This window comes from Chenopodium album, chromosome 6 (genome assembly GCF_948465745.1).
Source record: "Chenopodium album chromosome 6, dcCheAlbu1.1, whole genome shotgun sequence".
NCBI lineage: Eukaryota > Viridiplantae > Streptophyta > Magnoliopsida > Caryophyllales > Amaranthaceae > Chenopodium > Chenopodium album.
The window spans coordinates 4,308,199-4,328,124 of NC_137839.1; the positions used below are offsets into that span (position 1 = coordinate 4,308,199).

At 36.3% G+C, this 19,926-nt stretch overlaps 2 protein-coding genes across 2 annotated transcripts; one reads left to right on the top strand and one right to left on the bottom strand.

Moving 5' to 3' along the window:
• Window positions 1-524: 524 nt before the first annotated feature.
• Window positions 525-1,478, top strand: LOC145635638 (uncharacterized). The gene is made up of 2 exons (XM_081686956.1): window positions 525-671; window positions 858-1,478. The coding sequence occupies exons 1-2, from the start codon at window positions 595-597 to the stop codon at window positions 1,303-1,305; spliced, it is 525 nt and encodes a 174-aa protein (XP_081543082.1). The 5' UTR covers window positions 525-594; the 3' UTR covers window positions 1,306-1,478.
• A 15,166-nt stretch (window positions 1,479-16,644) lies between these two features.
• LOC145634349 (BURP domain-containing protein 5-like) lies at window positions 16,645-18,736 on the bottom strand. Its single transcript, XM_081685771.1, has 5 exons — window positions 18,689-18,736; window positions 18,258-18,381; window positions 18,058-18,121; window positions 17,125-17,547; window positions 16,645-16,981 (listed from the first exon to the last, which is right to left on the bottom strand). Exons 1-5 carry the CDS (start codon window positions 18,734-18,736, stop codon window positions 16,645-16,647), a joined length of 996 nt encoding a protein of 331 aa, XP_081541897.1.
• Between the last annotated feature and the right edge of the window lie 1,190 nt (window positions 18,737-19,926).

The window sequence follows — 19,926 nt, forward strand, 5'->3', positions numbered from 1 at the left end:
ATATATGAAGTAGATAGGCATAATACAAGTAAAATTTATGTAACTTTTTTAACTCTTTGCCAAAAAGATTATAAATAAAATAAAATAAATAAATAAATAAATAAAAAGTATGCCTCATAAGTGCTAATAAGTTACTCCCTCGATCTGTATTTTTTCTAATTGTATGATCATTTTCCTAAATCAACTGTTTTTTTTTGTTTACATATTTTTTTTTAATAATGTATATATCTCACTTTCACAATATTTTACTCTATTCAACTCAACTTTCTAAAATTTAGATCGAGTCAATCAAATTGATGCATTTATATAAAAATCAAAGCTATTAACCAATATAATTTGCATATATCATAAAGTATATATAATGGGATGTATTATTTATTAAAAGAACAAAACGTTTTGGGAGACAGGTTTAGGAATGACATTCGGATAAGACCATAGATTTTAAAAGTTTGATGATAATGTTATTGGAATAATAATTGGTCCCTAATGCAAAGAATAGAATTTGCATTAGGGACCAAAAACCAAATAATAATTTTAAAATGAAAGAATAATGAATTGAATGACACCCCCATTTCTATATAAATATCGGCAAACATGGCATTGTTTTATGCAACTGAGATAGATTATCACATACAAGTATACAACAAGAGTGATACTACTTGTTACTTAAGGTAAGTGCCTTTTCTTCAAGATCGATTTTTAATTAATTAGCTTAGCTTGTTTCCAGTACTAAATTTATTTACAGTTAGCAACGTACTTATGGAATTAAGGCTTTGATTGATTGATTTATTTGCAGCCAGTTTCGTAATTATATATATGCGCCTTATTCATTTAAATCAATAATTTGTGGTATGTAGGAGAATATTATTAACATATACTCATCAAAAGATGGCAACCATTCAAGAATATGCAGCAATGAAAGTGATGTTCAGTAACAATGTCCAAGCTACGCTAAGTGTTAAGCTCATCAACGGCGATGGAGAAGATCCTGCACAAGTTTACGGAACCATAACCGGCCGCTTTGGCATCAGTAGCCAATTTTCACTCTTTAATAAGTCTCAAAGCCAACGCATTGACGTGAGGCCAGGGGAATTCATTCCCTTAATCCAGTCAGAAGTGAATGTGCCTGAAGCCGCCACGGAAATGGAGATCACAGCGTACTTGATGGACTATGATAGTGTTTCTTCCGACGATGAAATTGCAAACGGTAGCGTTGTGTTTCTAGTCAAAGAAGGTGGTGTTACTGAGAAGAAACCTATCAACGGAAAGTATGGCTCCATCGAAGTCAACGTTGTTTGGGGCTAAGTTTGCATATAATGTTGGTGCAATCTTGAATTACTAGCAAGCTAGCTAGTATAGCTAAATAAAACTTCCTTGCACCAGTGTTTACGTTTACCAGTGTTTACGTTTCCTATGCGTTCATGTACTACTTGAATGTTTTATTATCTGAGTAATACGGAGTACTTCGTAATTTCGTATGTTTTTACCCTACTTCATTCGTTGCCAATAAAATTATACTCCTTATACTTTGTATAATTGAAGGTTTGAGATCTTGACTAGCTATAGTGGCTATAAATAATCTACAGAGTACAATTTAACACGGGCTATTGAAAAGCCTTTCTTAATTAATACTTAGCCTTTTATAAAACACGATAAAGCCTGATTGATCAACATAATTAACATAACATTGATAAGCTTCCTAGATGGAAATACTTTGGAAAAAAAAAACGACCTATGTATGTGGTATAGACGGATCCAAGAGGGGCTTATCCGGGCCTTGGCCTGCCCCATGGATCAACATAAGATTAATATATTGCTCTATTAACTCATGAATATATAAAATACCTTAGTTGATTATCCATGTGTTCTATGTTTGTTGTTGAGGTCGTGGGTTCAAATCCCTTAGTTCTCATTACTTAGGGAAGGAAGAGTTTCATTTATTAAGTGGCAAATTTCAACTCGGAGGAAATACCTTAGGGAGAAATTCCAAATCAAGGAAGTAAATTTAAACCATGATTTGAAATATCCAACCATGTATTATACAAACATTTAAATGATTTGATCAACTAAAACCTTAGCGTGTAAATCCTCGCATGTACGTACTATATATCATAGGGCTTTACACAGTTTGGTCTGGACCGTAACCAAACCAGACCAAACCGCATTTTAGCGGTTTGGCTTGGTTTACGGTTTGGAAAAATACGATTTAGTTTCGATTTTTTGGGAAATACGGTTTGCGGTTTGGTTTGGTTTTTCAAAAATTATAAACCAAACCAAACTGTAAACCAGTAAATCGCATTTTAATATTTATATAATTTTTAAATAAATTAAAATAGTTATTATATATTATGAAAAAAAAAAAAATGAAAAATCATTAGAAGACTATAAAGTCAATATACTACTATACTCAATCTCAAATATCAATACTTAAAATTCAATAGGTCATATAACTATAATGTAGTATGAATTATTTTTTTGGACAAATGCATTATGTTTTTTTCCATTGTTAATTTGTTATGTATTATTTTTATTATGGGTTATTGTGTTAGCACTGAGCACTTGATTAGTTGGTTGTTATTTTTATTAAAAATTTGTAGTATAATTCAATCCCTTTGGGCTAATTATTTGAACTTTATTATAATTTTATTAATATTTGACAATTTTTAGAAAAAAATGTCGTCTCCTCATAAACCGCAAACCAAACCGCACCAAACCGCATTATTACGGTTTGGTTTGGTTTGGTTTCAATACTAATATGGTTTAGTTTGGTTTGGAAAATTGACCAAACCGTATTTTGCGGTTTGGTTTGGTTTAAACTCAAACCGCACCAAACCAGACCATGTTCACCCCTAATATATCATTGTGATTATTAAAGATCATATTGTTTGCAAGTAAGAAATGACATATAGGTTGGCCCGGCTTGAGGCCGAGGAGCCCGAAAGTAGCATACAAAGGGCTCCAATTATCAGTGTCATGGGACACCCAATAAGAGTGGCATAGGGTTACTTATTCCACTTGATCGGTCAAGGATCACTTATTCTTGGGTTACTTGGTCGGTTAGCCCTTTTTTTTTTTTGTGTGTGTGTGGCTGGCCACACATCAAAACACTTAACGAATAACCCCTAATCAATTAAGTAATCCTTGACCGACTGAGTAAACCCTTACCAAGCTAAGTAACCCCTGACCGACCGAGTAAACCTTGAATAAGTAATCTCGGCAACACAACGTGACCAACCACATATGAAACTTTGTGTATTTCTAATCTATCAGCAACTATTCCACTAGTAGAATAAATGTGATGGGAAGCGGTTATAGGAAAGCGGTTTACAAAATCCGCTTCCCATTTGATTAATAAAAAAAAAAATAAAAAAAAAAAAGGGAAGTGAAATGGGAAGCGGTTTTGGCGCGAACCGCTTGCCTTTTAACTAATGGCCAGCGGTTTGGCCTTGAACCGCTTACCATTAGTTAAATTGGCAAGCGGTTCAAGGCTGAACCGCTTACCATTTAAAAATAAAAAAAAGCGGGCTCACAGTATGTACTACACCCTCTCTTCTCCTCCCTGTTTCATTCAATTTACTTCCCAAAATTTTCAATTCCCCCGCCTTCACTCCTCCTCTTTGTCTCCCTCGTCCTCACCTGTCTTCTCACTTCTTCAGATTCCGGCCACCACCACCACCACTCCATTCATATTCATTTTTATTTTTTTTTAATTTGGCTATTTAATTAAGTGAAGCTGCGTTTGGGGGTCGTGCGTGGGTCGTGGGTTGAGGCTGCTGTTGGTGGTGGGTCGAGGCGGCTGCTGCTTGGTCGGAGGTTGATGGTGGTTGCTCGAGGCTGCCGGTGTTAGCTGGTGGTGTTCGTGGGTGCACTTGGTGGTGGTGCATGTTCAATTCGAGGGTGTGTTGAACCGAGGCCAAGCACGCATTCTAGCTTCAATCTTCAATCTTTGTCTTTCTCACTCTCAAATTAGGGTGAGTTCTTGCTAAATTTTAGTTTCATATGTATTAATTAGTATTAATTGTTTGTTATTCAAAAATTTCAAGTTAGGGTTTCAAGTAGTTAATCCAAGTTTCATATGTATATATATATTGTTTGAATTTGAGTAGCTTTAAATGAAATTTATGAATAGAATATATATTAGTTAACATTTTAGTTTGTTAAATGTGGTTAATAAATTGCAATGTATAAATGAACTTGTTAATTTAATTTTGTATGTATGTTAATTTAATTATTAGCCCTATTTAAATTAATGAACTTGTTTATTGTTGAATGTCAAATAAATGCAAATAATAATTGAATGCTTGCATCATCATTTGCCTAGATACCCGTTCGAGTCTTTCTCAATAGGAGAAAGTCTTGAATAGTCCCCAGTTGGGACTGTTCTTGGACGTTTAATCTCACTTAGGTAGTGAATGTATGTCTCTTTTTCGATTTTAAGGAATATCCGGGCTTCTCATTTTCTCACCATGTTCTGTGGGTACATATGTAGGTAAGTTATTACCTACATCGTGTACTTGGAGAACTGGGGGAAATGCTGCCGGATTTTCCTTAAAATAGAAAAGTTGACGTACATTCACTAGTGAGATTAGACGTTCAAGGATGGGTTAGGTTGGAGTGATAAGGACCTTTTGGGAGCATTCATTTTTACGATTTATGGATAATATATATGCTATGTACTTTGATTACATAATATATGTTACATTTATCATTGTTTGAAATGTGTTGGTATGTTTAAAGGCAATTTAAATCGTCAATGGGTCGCGGTTGGATGTATGGTAGACGTGATACATTGGAATTTTAATGGGGTTCAAGAGTTTTGCAAGAGTGCTTCACAGTATCAGCTTAGAACGGGTGTCAATTACCTTTATTGTCCTTGTGTCAATTGTAATAATGTCATAAAGGTCAATAGTGTGGATACCATCATGGCTCATGTACAATGTCATGGGTTTAGGCCTCAATATCATGTTTGGGTTTGGCATGGTGAGAAGGGATCGTATAGGGAGAATGTTGTTGGAAATGAGACGCATGTTGAAAGTGCCGAGATTCATGTTGAAGAATAAAATGGGAGTGATGATGGTGGTGAAGGGGATGACACCGAGGATGGTGGTGGTGATGATCACTTGGATGAGATGATGCGTGATGTTGAAGGTGAATTTGGTGACCGACCTGATGTATTTGAGTCATTATCAGAGGCTTCCAAAAAGCCTTTGTATCCCGGGTCCAAAAAATACACAAAACTCTCAGCCGTGCTTACACTATTTAACATTAAGTCTAAGCATAACTGGAATGACACTAGTTTCACCTCTTTGTTGACTGCGTTATGTGATATGTTGCCAGATGGGAATGAACTTCCTAATTCATATTATTATGCAAATAAACTAATGTGTCCATTTGGTTTGGAGTATAAAAAGATACATGCATGTCCTAATGACCGTGTTCTGTATCGAAATGAATATGAAGAGTTGGAGGAGTGTCCACGTTGCGGTAAGTCGCGTTACAAGCGATCAAGCTGCAATGCTGGTAGTAAAGGACCTTCTGCCAAGGTGTTGTGGTATCTTCCTATTATTCCAAGGTAAAAGCGTCTATTTTCAATACCAAAAGACGCCAAGAACCTGAGATGGCATGCTGAGGGAAAAAAGAAAAATGGTTTGTTGAAGCATCCTGCTGACTCTCCACAATGGAAGAACATTGATATGAAGTTTAGGGCATTTGGTGGTGAAGTCAGAAATTTAAGGCTTGGGTTGTGCACGAACGGTATGAATCCATTTGGCACTCTTAGTACTAAACACAGCACATGGCCGGTACTTTTAGTGATTTACAACTTGCTTCCGTGGTTGTGTATGAAACGAAAATATATAATGCTTTCACTTTTGATAACGGGGCCAAGGCAACCTGGAAACGACATTGATGTTTACCTTGAGCCCCTTATTGATGATTTGAGAAATATGTGGGACGAAGGTGTTACCGTTTATGATGCCCATAAGAACGAGATGTTTCTTTTGCGTGCTGCCCTTATGTGGACCATCAATGATTTTCCTGCATATGGCAATCTATCCGGGTACAAGAACAAAGGGCATAAAGCATTTCCCATTTGTATTGATGACACACCGAACGTGTACCTTGACCACTACGGCAAAGATGTGTACGTGAGGACCCGAAGATTTCTTAGGCGCGATCATCCATATCGTAAGCAGAAAAAGGCCTTCGATGGGAAAGTTGAGGAGGGGGTTGCGCCTAGGCCATTGAGTGGAAATGAGGTTTATGATAGAGTGAAGGGTATTCCATGTGTTTTTGGTAAAACAACGAAACCAATTGACTCACACGCTCTCTTTAAAAAGGAATCAATCTTTTGGAAGCTTGAGTACTGGAAAGAACATGATGTTAGACATTGTCTCGATGTGATGCATATAGAGAAGAATGTTTGTGATGCAATTCTGGGGACAATTATGAACATTCCTGGAAAAACGAAGGATGGCAAGAATGCGCGGTTAGATTTGCAAGAGTGGGGTGTTCGTCCGGAGTTGTGGGTTCAAGCTAAGGTAGGGATGGCGAAGGTTAAGGAAAAGGGAAACGAAGATGGTGGTCAAAACCGTAAGGGGAAGCGCAAGGACAAGGCCACGGGTATCGCAAAGAAGAAAGGTGATGGAAAAGGAAAAAACCAAAAGGTGTATTTACCTCCAGCTTGCTACACATTATTAAAGGAAGAAAAACGGAGGTTTTGTGCTTGTTTGTATGACATTAAGCTTCCTTCTGGGTTCTCGTCAAACATGAAAAGGTTTGTTTCCTTAAATGGAGAATTGAAGTTGACAAGTATGAAATCCCATGATTGTCACATGATGATGCAAGTTTTCCTACCGATTGCACTTCGTGGAATTTTACCAAAGTACGTGAGAGAAGTTATAACAAGCCTCTGTGGGTTTTTCAATACTATCTGCAGCAAAGTTCTTGATCCCTTTACACTTGATGCTCTCCAGGCGACTGTTGTGGTAACTTTGTGCAAATATGAGATGTTTTTCCCACCTTCACTTTTTGACATAATGGTGCATTTGTTTCTGCATTGGGTTCGTGAGATTAAGTTGTGCGGTCCAGTATTTATGAGGTGGTGCTACCCTTTTGAACGACACATGGGTACACTGCAAGATAAAGTAAGAAATCCAGCCCATCCGGAAGGAAATATGATACAAGGAATTGTGTCCGAGGAGATTGGGAATTTCGTGGCAGAGTATGTTGTCGTTGCCGAACCTATTAGGCTTCCTACATCCCGACATGAAGGGAGACTTGATGGTCATGGCACAATCGGGTCAAAAAGGATTTGGGCTGCTCGAGATCAAATCATGCAAGCTCACTTATTTGTGCTTCATCATATTGCGGAGGTTCACCCATATTTAGAAGAGCACATGGATAGTTTGCGTGTTGAATATCCATCAAAAGGGGAAAGAGCACTAATGCAGTTGCATAATAAGATGTTTGTGAAGTGGTTCCATGATCGCGTGATGCGTCAATTGGATGAGACTGTGTCTGATACAATAAAGTGGCTAGCTTATGGTCCAAAGGAAGATGTTCATTCATTTGAGGGATATGATATAAATGGGTACACATTTTGGACTGAAAGTCGGGATCAGAAATCCTCATCGACTCAAAATAGTGGTGTCACTCTTGTGGCTACATCAAGAGAGTTGCAAGTGCGAAGGATACATCACCATTTGACGCACTATTATCATACTATGGACGAATTCAAGAAATATGGGAACTAGATTACCGTGACTTCAAGGTCGGTCTATTCAAGTGTAAACAGGTCGATAATTATAGGCGCAACGTGAGAAATGATGACTTCACTCTTGTAGATCTTGGCCACTTGCGGGATAGTCTTGAACCATTCATCCTTGCATCTCAAGCTAAGCAAGTGTTCTATGTAACTGACCCGTCCGATCCAAGATGGTCCATCGTCCTGTCTGGAAAAAGGAGAATTTTAGGGGTTGGAGAGGTTGAGGACGAGGAAGAATATGATGCATTTGATGATTCTCCCCCTTTCACTGCTCCTATACTTGATGTAGCAACTGATGTAGATGATGATGCTACTTATATTCGATCTGACCACAATGAGGGAATACACGAATGAGGTACTTTTATTAATGCATGTTTTATTTACTAAATATCTTATGCTCCAACAACTTTGTTTATTTCGGGAAGTGTTTTGTTTTTTTGTATTTTCACGTATAAGCATGTAATATGAACTAAATATATGAATTGTTTAGAGGATTATATGTGAATTTGTTATGAAACCAAAGAAGTTGGGTAAGTGTTTGTCTTTCATCGTGCCTCAGAATTGATTGCCATTACTGATGACTAACAACATGCTTTGCTTGTTTACTGTAGGTGTGCACATATCATGGATCCTGATGAGAACCTTCATTTTGATGAGGATATGGATGATGATGATGGTGACGAGTTGTATGATGTTAATAAGGAGACGGATATGGGGGAACCGGAAGACCAAGCTTATGACCAGTTCCAACATAAGCTTGATGAATTTGAGTGTATAGCTGAAACTGCCCCACTTATTGATGATAATGTGGTTACCGAAGTTGTAGGTGATTCACATTGTGAAACTCAAATGCAAAGGCAAGTGAAAAAAACCGGTGGTGGAGGAGGGGTAAAGCCACCGGTGAACAGAAGGAGTAGGGGTGCAACTATAGCTTTCAAGAAACCTGGCGTTCCTATGGTACTTGAGTTTGATGAGTTAAGTCAACCTACTGGCCAATGGCGCGACAAATTTTCTAGTCAAGTTGGCATTGTAACTCGTAAAATACGAATCACACTTGAGTTTGCCGAGATACCTCACGGGTTGCTTCAAACATTTTGGGACGATACTATGGTAAGTATTTATTTCAATCAAACTTTTATTTTAAATTCATATATATCAAAAAAAAAAAAAAAAATTGCAAAAACAACCCCCGGGCCTAACCCGAGGGCTGCAGCCGGCAGCTGCCCAGGGCTGTTGCCTGGGTGCTGCAGCTGCCTGGGCAGCAGCCTGGGTGTTGCAGCTGCCTCGGCTGCTGCCTTGCCCGATTCTCGGGGTTTTTTTTCCATTTTTTTTCTCTTGCCTAACGTGGATGTTTGCGCCAATTACAGAGTATGTTCCATATTCCTGATGAGCCGGCCAAGAGAAAAGTCTTTGAAGCTTTTGTACATGAGAGATTCAAAAACTTCAAGAGTTACTTGAGGACGAGATGGATCCATAAGAGAAGACCAAAGAAAAATGTGCCTGCAGATGGAGAAGAAGAGAAACCTGATAAGAAACCGTGGGATTTATATCCACAAATAACGTTGGATGATTGGGAGAAGTTTGTGGAAAAATCTTCCACTAGGACCGCACTTGTATGTTTTTATTTATCAATAGAGTCGGCTACTCATATTTAGTTTCTTACAATGACTGATGCTAACATATATTTCTGAATGTGTAGGAAAAAATCGAACAAGCTAGAATCAATGCCGGAAAGAAATTGTATAGCCATCATATGGGTTGTAAGACCTTTGCGGAGTCAAGACCAAAGTGGGTCAAAGCGGGTCTATACCCCAAATCCATAATGTCATCAACTGATAAACCACTTTCTTCCACGGTCACAACTTTGGTTACTCGTGCAATCGACTGGTGGTGTGCTATGCATGGGATGGACAAGGAAACCGGCAAGTATGTCATGCAACCGGATAAGAAAGTAGTAGCAGATGCACTTGTAAGCAAATTTTTCTACTTATTAATTATATTTCCTTGTCAAGTACATTGTACTAAGATCTGATAAATTTTGTGTTGTTAAAGCTCGAGCATACTTCGGAAGTGATTGAAGGCAAGCTGACTCCAAGCATCGAACATGATCCTTTCACCTTAGCTTTGGGAAAACATACCACCCTGGGCGAGTAATTGGTTTTGGCGGGAAACAACTAGGGTGGGAGAAGGTGATGGGTTCAGAATACACCAAATCAGCAAAAAGCAGATCAAGTGTTAATTCGCCACATCGGATTGATGAGAAGGAAAAGGAATCAATTAAGGCGGAGATACGCGCGGAGCTGCAAGAACAGATGCAAAGTCAATTCAATGCCATTTTGAAGCACATGAACTTTCCGCCTTTGCCATTTCCCACGAGTACCCCAGTAGACTCATGTAGTCACCCAGGAGGCCCCGAGGACGATCCAGTAGTTGAGAGAGAGGTAATTTTAGTACAAGGACGAATTACGTCATATGAAGTTCGTCTAATGAGGTTGTTTGCATGTTTAATTATTTTACTTTTGCAGGATCCAAGTCCTATGGATGCAGAGTCACTAAAGAGAGCAAATCCGATGCCTGAACCTTTCCCAGATGTTAAGGTGAACTTCACTACGTAATCAGCTTTTCTTATGTTAGGCTTTCGTTTATTATTTCTTAACTTATGTCCTAACTCCTAACCAAATATGTAGGAAGAGACGCCTTGTGAGCTTCTTCACCCCGGGGAAACAACCGGTGGACAGTTGCAGTTGGTGGGGTATGGTAGTGCACAACCTTTTGACAAGGTGCATTTTAAGTCTAATACTAGCACCCATTATTACATCTCGGTCGGGATCGATTCTATAGTTGCTGGGTTTGAGGACTTACCACTACCGGTGCCTAGAGAGGAATATGATTTTTTTTAAGCTGCGTGACGCGACCGGGAGCTTTGTGCAATGGCCACGTGATCGGTTGAGGTTGGTAGGAGGGGTAGGTAAACAATACTTGTATGTAACTACTTGTATGTAACTAGATTAACATGTGCTTTGTGCAATGACCATGTTTTTTTATGCTACTAGATTACTATGGAAATTCAGTCCGCTAAAAGGAAGAAGGTGGAGAAGCAAAAATCCAAGGAAGAAGGTCCTCCGAAGATGGAACAAGGACAAGTGTCGAAGAAGAGTTCGAGAGCTTCATGTACTCCACTAGTAGAAGCCAAAGTCCTTACGTCGCTTTCGAAAGCATGTACTTTTCTTCACAACCGTGTTAGTGAGTTACCTACGGGTACACATATTCAAGTGAACTTGCCTAAGGCATTGTTCCACTATGATGAGGATTCGATCGCATACATTTCTAGAGAGGATGTGACTGAATTTCTAACCGGTTCCATGCTTAACATTTCCATCATTCAAACATTCATGAGGTAAATTAACGAGACTATTTCTACACATATTGTATTTTTGATATTTTCGTACCAAAACAATGCAACTAGTAATTACTTGCACACATTACTTTATTGAAGGTCACTACAGGAGCTCCTTGCTAGTAAACCCGATGGTGAAGCAGCAGTTGGGTGGTTATGCCCCAAGCAGACCTCCGTAACCAAATGCTTGCATAACCCTCGTGATGTGATAGATTACCTTGAGCGGGGTATTAGAGAATCAATGCGTGCGGGAAACAAGTTCTTATTAGCCCCTTGTTTTGAGGAGTAAGTTTAAATATGTCACTCTTAATTTGTTTGTTAAGTATAGATGTTGACGCATAACAATTGATGGATTGATATTTGCTTTAATATACATGTAGTCTACATTGGAGCCTTATGGTGATTTGTGTTTCCAATAACACAATCTACTACTTTGACTCGGCTCGTATATGGCCACCAAGGAAGTTGCTAGTGAATAACCTATTGAATAGGTACATACCGCTTTATATATTTTGTTTTGTATCATCACCTAAGTGATTGAGTGGCTATGTTCCTAAATCGTTTGTTTTTTATTTTTTTGAAGTGTTATGAAGAAGTTGAATTGTCGTTCGGTTGCGGGTCCCACGTGGAAATATGCGAAGGTAAAGCCTTGATATATTGATTTATTTAATAAAATTGCCTTGAGTTTTATCATAGCATGACTATTTTAACTTTGTGTCATTTTAGTGTGCGCAACAAGACAACGGCGTTGACTGTGCCCTCTACGTGATGAGGTTTATGCATGACATAGTCAATAGGTGCACTGAAGCCCAACACATTGAGGAGGTACTTGTTTTTACTTTTTTCCGGTTCGATTTCGGGTAAAAGTCGTCCTAAAACTAAGTATAATGATAATTTGCTATGATTCCAAACATTAGACACCTAAGACAAGTTGTAATTGACATGTTATGATAAAGAAATAGCTCATTAGATAAGAAATGTAGAAATCGGGCAAAGTAGTAGTGAAATAGGCGATTTTGGGTAAAAGCCGTCCTAAAACTTAGTAGAAGGCTAATTTCCTATGATTTCAAACATTAGACACCTAAGACTAGTTATAATTGACATGTTATGATAAAGAAATTGCTCATTGGATAAGAAATGAAGAAACCGGGCAAAGTAGTAGTGAAATAGGCGATTTTGGGTAAAAGCCGTCCTAAAACTTAGTTGAATGCTAATTTGCTATGATTTCAAACATTACACACCTAAGACTAGTTATAATTGACATGTTATGATAAATAAATAGCTCATTAGATAAGAAATGTAGAAATCGGGCAACGTAGTAGTGAAATAGGCGATTTCGGGTAAAAGCCGTCCTAAAACTTAGTATAATGCTAATTTGCAATGATTTCAAACATTAGACACGTAAGACTAGTTATAATTGACATGTTATGATAAAGAAATTGCTCATTAGGTAAGAAATGTAGAAATTGGGAAAGTGAACACCCGAGGCAACTACAGCACCCGAGGCAACAGCCTCGGGTTATGCCAGGCAGCTGCAAGCAGCCAGCCACCAAACTGCAACAGCTGCCAGGCAGCCGCAGCAGCAGCCTAGGCATCTGCCCAGGCAGCTGCAGCAGCAACCAGGCCGTTGCACAGGCAGCTGCAGCAGCAGCCTAGGAGCTGCACAGGCAGCTGCAGCAGCCACCAGGGAGCTGCACAGACAGTTGCAGCAGCTACCAGGCAGCTGCACAGACAGTTGCAGCAGCCACCAGGCAGCTGCGCAGGCAGCTGCAGCAGCTGCACAGGCAGCTGCCAAGGCAGCTCCTGCAGCAGCACAGGCAGCATCCGTTCAAGAAACCGAGCCGTTCATGCAATTTTGTGTAATTTTTGCGTACTTGCATTGTTAGTGTATTATGGGCAATGTTTGTGAAAAAAAAATTCCAAACGGAAAAAAAATGTAAAAAATGGGCAAGTAGAAGTGGAATAGGCGATTTTGGGTAATTGTCGTCCTAAAACTGAGTAAAATGATCTTTTGCTATGATTTAAAACATTAGACACCTAAGACTAGTTGTAATTGACATGTTATGATAGATAAATAGCTCATTAGATAAGAAATGTAGAAAACGGGCAAAGTAGTAGTGAAATAGGCGATTTCGGGTAAAAGCCGTCCTAAAACTTAGTAGAATGCTAATTTGCTATGATTTCAAACATTATACACTTAAGACTAGTTATAATTGTCATGTTATGATAAAGAAATTGCTCATTAGATAAGAAATGTAGAAATCGGGCAAGTTAGAAGTCAAATAGGCTATTTTTGGTAAAAGTCGTCCTAAAACTTAGTAGAATGCTAATTTGCTATGATTTCAAACATTAGACACCTAAAACTTGTTGTAATTGACATGTTATGATAGATAAATAGCTCATTAGATAAGAAATGAAGAAACCGGGCAAAGTAGTAGTGAAATAGGCGATTTTTGGTAAAAGCCGTCCTAAAAATTAGAAGAATGCTAATTTGCTATGATTTCAAACATTAGACTGGTTGTAATTGACATGTTATGATAGATAAATAGCTCATTAGATAAGAAATGTAGAAAACGGGCAAATTGGTAAAAGCCGTCCTAAAACTTAGTTCGTTGAATGCTAAATCAGGCAAGTTAGAATGATGTTTGAAATATTTAACATATATATATTATTATTTTTTAATTATTAGTTTGAATTTTATGTAATATATGAATGATGTTTAATGTTTGGTATTTTTTTCTTTTCAAAGGTTTGTAAGATTCAAAGGGAAGGCCCTTTGACAAAGGAAGAAGTTGATGAAATTCGCGACATGTGGGCTTTTTTTGTGACATTTGATGGCATCTAGGTAGAATATATAATATATATGTGTTAGTTAGATAATGAATTAGATTGAGTTTTTTTTTTTATGAACAATTAATATTTAGTTACCATATCTTTTTTATTTTTAGTAGTAAATCCATATGTACATTATATTACTTATTTGTAATTAGTACTATACATTATTTATGAGTTTTATATATGTTATTATTATTATGCATTTTATTGTTATTGAATTATTATTATTCCAAAATTTGTAATTTTTTAATTAATTATTATTAATTATTAATATTAATTAATAATATTAATTAATAATAATATTAATAATAATAATAATTTTTAAAAAACTGGATTAATGTGCATATCAAAACAGGTCACTAATAATATTATTATTATTAATTATTATATATATTAAAATAAAAAAAATAAAAATAAAAAAAAAATACAAATGGGAAGCGGTTTGGCGCCAAAACCGCTTGCCATTTGCACTGCACATAATCTAATGTGAAGTGCAAATGGCAAGCGGTTTTGGCGCCAAACCGCTTGTCATTCCCCCCAAATGGGAAGCGGTTCTGAACCGCTTGCCATTTACATGGCAATTGGCAAGCCCCCTAAACCCATGCGGTTCAGAACCGCTTCCCATTTGGGGATTTGAACCGCTTCCCATAATGTTTTTTCTACTAGTGTTCTATGTGGATTTGGTCACACCTTTTGACAGGATTCATTTATATGGGTGATTTATTCAGGGGTTACTTGTAGGGCTTTTTTACTCAATCAATAACCCCGGCCACACAGTATGGTCACTCACAGACAAAAAATTGTGCTAAACTATAGATAAACAAAGCTTTCTTGATTCTAACGTACATTATTTAAAAATTAATAAAGATTCTAACATACAGAATAATATAGCAGAAATTTTGCCAACAATTACCATTTAAATAACCACATTTGAGAACAATTATCATTTTTTTAAAAAAAAACTACCACAAAAATACAAAAAGTTTGAGTAGCACTACCACATTTATTGTTTTCGGCAGAAATTTTTGTTTTGTGGGCATATTTGTGTAAAAAAGGAAGTATGTGTTTAATTCCGCATAGATATTAGAACCCAAAAAAAATAAAAAATAATAAATAAATAAATAAACTACTCTAAGATATATGTATATACATGGCTCATGGCTGTATCCTGCAGACAAAGAAGAAAATTATCTTCCCATAACAATTTTGGCGTGGGTTCTGAACCCTCATGGCTCTGAAATACTCCCAAAATTAATGACGTCATAGTTGGGTTTAATGAGGGTTTGGTAGTAATCGCAACATCTTAAATTTTTTGCGGTTCGTAGTAATTCACAACTTTTTTTAATTTGCGGTAGTAATTTACAAAGTGGTATTAACTTACGGTAGTAATTGGCAAATTATCTTATTAATAAAGATAGAGTATTGAAGGCCTTAGTTTATAGTTTAAAGGCTAATTCTTGGAAAGTAGTTGATGTTAATAATAATGCATTGTTGAAACGACACGGTCGCGAATTTGGTGTGCTTATAAACAACCATTTACTTCATTGGAAATTCTACTCTTCAGAGATGAAAAGCAATAGAATTGTTTGTTTCGATTTGAAGACCGAAAAGTGGGTTAAAGATGTACCATTACCGGACTATCGAGGTGATAAAGATGTAGTTTTATCATCACCGATGGACCAAGGAAATCGTCATCCCTTGGAAGCACTAAGAGACGATGTGAAGGAGTTAGGTGTCCTCGACGGATGTTTGTGTGTATTGACCAAAGAATATTTTGTAGATGTTTGGGTGATGAAGGAGTACGGAATCAAAGAGTCTTGGGTGAAAATCTTGGGGGTTTCGGATTCGATTATTACCAAGTCTTTGAAGCATTGTCCTCTAGCTTACCGTGGGATTGAAAATAATGAAATTTTAATTGTCACCGAAGAATATGATGAAAGAACCGTAACCATTAATGCCGAAATTTTATGGTACAATATTCGGGATAAAACATACGCAAAAGCTCATCATATCGAAAATATTCCTAAAAGTGATTATATTGATGCTTTTATGTGTCACGGTAGCTTAGTCACCCTCCCTCATGGACGACAATGAATGATCAAAGTTAGTATAACGTTGTAGCTAGTTCTACAATAAAATGGTCGTTTTCAATTAGTATTTTTTTTAAAAAAAAAACTTATGGCATCTTGCTAACAATAAAATGCTAAACATTTATCTAGAGGAATTTTTTTCTGTTAATTATCATCGTTAGAGTTTTAAATCTTGAATTACTCCATTGATTTAATGTGCATTATATATCTAGCTATATTAACTTTATGGATTTTGACGAAATCAATTGATTAATAATTACGTGAGGTGCTTAAATTGATTGTATCAAATATATTGAATAGCATTTTGATAGCCTTGTTAGTACTTAATTAATGAGGTTTCTCCAATATTTCATCTTAATCAATGGGGGAAATTGCTAACAATACAAAGGTATACACTTATTCCCAATAGACGAAACATTCTTTATGTAATCATAGAATGTGCGTAGCCACGAGTTTACATGAGCAATTGAAAGTAAATCACACCAAAGAAGTAAATTTAAACCATGATATGGAATATGATTTGATCAACTGAAATTAACCCTGGCGTATTGTACGTACTATTCTTGTGACACCGGCATTTTTATGTGATTGACGTTTTTAATAAAGATCATATTGTCTGCAAGCAAGAAATGGCAGATAGGTTGGCCAGGCTTGAGGCCAAGGAGCCCAAAAGCAGCATACGAAGGGCTCCAATTATCGGTGTCATGGTGACACCCAACAAGAGCGGTATCCACCTTAAGATTGTCGTTGTCAAGGCTTTGGAGTTCAACGCGATAAGCTCTTGCCCCCTCCATACGGTGGCACATGAATGCTCCATAGGGGAATGCCGCCTTGTGGCAAGCTATTGTGGGATTTCCAATCTCAACCACTTTCTCTACATCAGTTATGAGATATCTGTAAACAAGGTAATGTAATCAATTAATCCATGATATATATTATAACTACGACCCTGTTCTCTTTACCTAAAAAAAAAAAAAAAAAAAAAATTACAAATAAGTTAAGTTCAACAAAAATAAGTTAAGAGCAATAATGCTTACCGTTGGCTAACTTGCATGGGAGGCGTGACCGTTACACCAAGGACTTTAAGATCCATACTAGGATTTGAAGGGTGGAACTCTGAATCAACAAAATCAACCATATCTTCTAAAGTGGGAGCACAAGTGTGGTGACCAAACTTGAGTGGATCTTCGCAACGAGTTAAGGTTGATTGCATAAGTTTTGCTTGTTTGGAGCTAGGGTTTATCGAGAAAGCCGAAAGTACTTGATCTAATTTTGTGGAGCTGAATGGTAGTTTTTCAACTTCTTCCTTTGTCATGAACGATGGACCGAGGTCGGATGGACCTAAGTATTGTAGTTCATGAACTGTCCCTGGTTTTAGTAGGTCATCTTCACGGATGAATATGGAGGTAAACATCTTGTTTTTGAGTTGTAACTCGGATGTTTCTTGGTCATAGTTGTACCTATGTCGTAATTCACCATGTCATTAGTAGTAATTTACACTTTTTATGTTAGAAAAGATTATGAATAATAATCGCAAAATGCTAAATCAGTAGATAAAAATAAGACCTTTAATTTAGATTGAGCATGATAAACATCGTGTTTTATCCTTTATTATTAGGAGTCATGAAAAGTTATGAATTAACATCACTGAGTGCAACTGTTGTATTGATAAATTGAAAGTCCATCTTTAGGGCTTATGGCAGTCAGTGGCGGATCTTGGTCAAAACTATTACAGAGGTCGGGATTTGAATCTTTTATCTTTCACAAAAATAATCACTATGTTCTAATATTTTATAAGTAAAATAAGGTTGTTTAAAGTTCATTAGCTAATTTATTTCAACAATTTATCGGGGGTCGGGCCCCTAATGGCCCCGGTGGAAGGTCCCTTTCTAATGGCAATATGGCTAACATGTCCAAAAAATAATACAAGTACATAAATAAGAGTTACTAATTAATTAAAAATAATATACCAACTGTAGAGAGCCATGGTCTTATCCCTATTGAAGCTTGCCTTGCCCTTTTGGTAATCAAATCCTGTCCATTATAATAAAAACACACATTAAATATAAATCCTAGAATCTAGCTCACTCAATCTAATCATCTCTACTTATGATAAAGAAGTATAATTAATTAAGTTTAATTATTATATGATCATTTAAATTAATTTCACCTGATGGATTTGGCAGCATATACTTCAAAACCGGTGGCATGGGGACATTAGGAAATTTCATATTCCAGTATGCTTGTGCACATGGAGCTGTAGTAGCAGTGTCATCCGCAACAACTAGTTGAACCTAAATAACATCAACATACATATATCGATAATTAAGATCACACATATGACAAAACATTCCATAAGCGCGTTCGAATTAATGAAAACATGTATGTTCGTATGTATAATAATAATCAATATGTGAACTAAAGAATTGGAACGAAAGTTACTTCCGGCCTAGCTAGAGTCCCTACTCTAAAAACATTAGCACATAATAGAATGAATAGTGTAATTTAAATTAGTAGTATGGCCGGAATAATATAATAATTGAATTATTAAATCTGAGGTAGTAGTATGCGAGTTATAACATAGAGGAGGTGATGAGTTACCGAGGCTATGAACATGAAAAGAAAGATGCATTGATTCATAGATGCCATCTCTAAGAACTTAGAACGAAATGAGAATAATGCTTATTGAAGAGAAGAGAGGAGAAGAGGTGTAGGATTTATGTGCCAAGGTACCCTCTATTTATAAGGTTTAGGGTTGGTCCATGCATGCATGTTATTGTTGACTTTGAATTTTTGTCACCGTAGGTTCAATAATACATAATTAAAAGTTAGATACTTGTATTTATTTTTTTTAGTAATAATTATTGGAATAGATAAGTACAATTTAGTACTCCGTTAGTGGCGGATCTACATGTGTCTTGGGGGTACACAACAAAATAACCCATATAAAATATAATATATATATATATATATATATATATATATATATATATATATATATATATATATATATATATAACTAATATATAAAGATAAACTTTTAGTCAGGTCACGAGGCAGCGACACTTGGCATTCTAACTTTTCGCCAAGTGTCGCGCCATGTTGGATAGATTTAAATACAATACACTTCATAAGATAAAAAAAGTTAGTTTAGAATTCTATTTTGAATCAAATTTGGATAGAATTTTAGGATAAAATTGTTAATTTAGAGTTTTATTTCAATAAAAAAAAAAAAATTGAGTGTCGCGCCATGTTGGATAGATTTAAATCGACTTCATAAACAACCCGAGCATCGCACGGGGCACAAAACTAGTATATATATATATATATATATATATAATTGAGATCATGTGAGAACCAAGGTGAATAATAGGAACTAAGAACCAATCTCTGCCATTGATCGCACTCAATCTGATGGCTCACGTTTCACCCGCATTCATTAATGGCATTTTCGTAATTATGCGTTTCTTGCAACTTTTTTCCAGTTTTTAAACTTTTAAGGCAATTTCATTTACTTTATGACCGGTTTCATTTACTTTTACTAAATTTTCATTTACTTTTTAGAAATGAAACTGGGAATCAGTTTATAATATTCAAATATTACAAAAATGTCATTAATGACACGGGAAGCATGTGAGCCGTCGGATTAACATGATCTAAGGGCCTAGATTAGTTCCTAGTTCTTATTTTAGCCTTGATTCTCATTATAACTTGGTTATATATATATATATATATATATATATATATATATATATATATATATATAAACAAATAATTTTTTATATAAAGACATTTTTTATTAGAAAGGTTAGAAAAAAGGAAGAATATTAGGAGACTAT

Coding starts and splice junctions, on each gene's coding strand:
- LOC145635638 (XM_081686956.1), top strand. CDS start 595: ATGGCATTGTTTTATGCAACTGAGATAGATTATCACATACAAGTATAC. Junction 672..857: donor GATACTACTTGTTACTTAAG/GTAAGTGCCTTT, acceptor TGTGGTATGTAG/GAGAATATTATTAACATATA.
- LOC145634349 (XM_081685771.1), bottom strand. CDS start 18,736: ATGGCATCTATGAATCAATGCATCTTTCTTTTCATGTTCATAGCCTCG. Junction 18,382..18,688: donor TTTTCATGTTCATAGCCTCG/GTAACTCATCAC, acceptor GATGTTATTTAG/GTTCAACTAGTTGTTGCGGA. Junction 16,982..17,124: donor CCCATGCAAGTTAGCCAACG/GTAAGCATTATT, acceptor CCTTGTTTACAG/ATATCTCATAACTGATGTAG.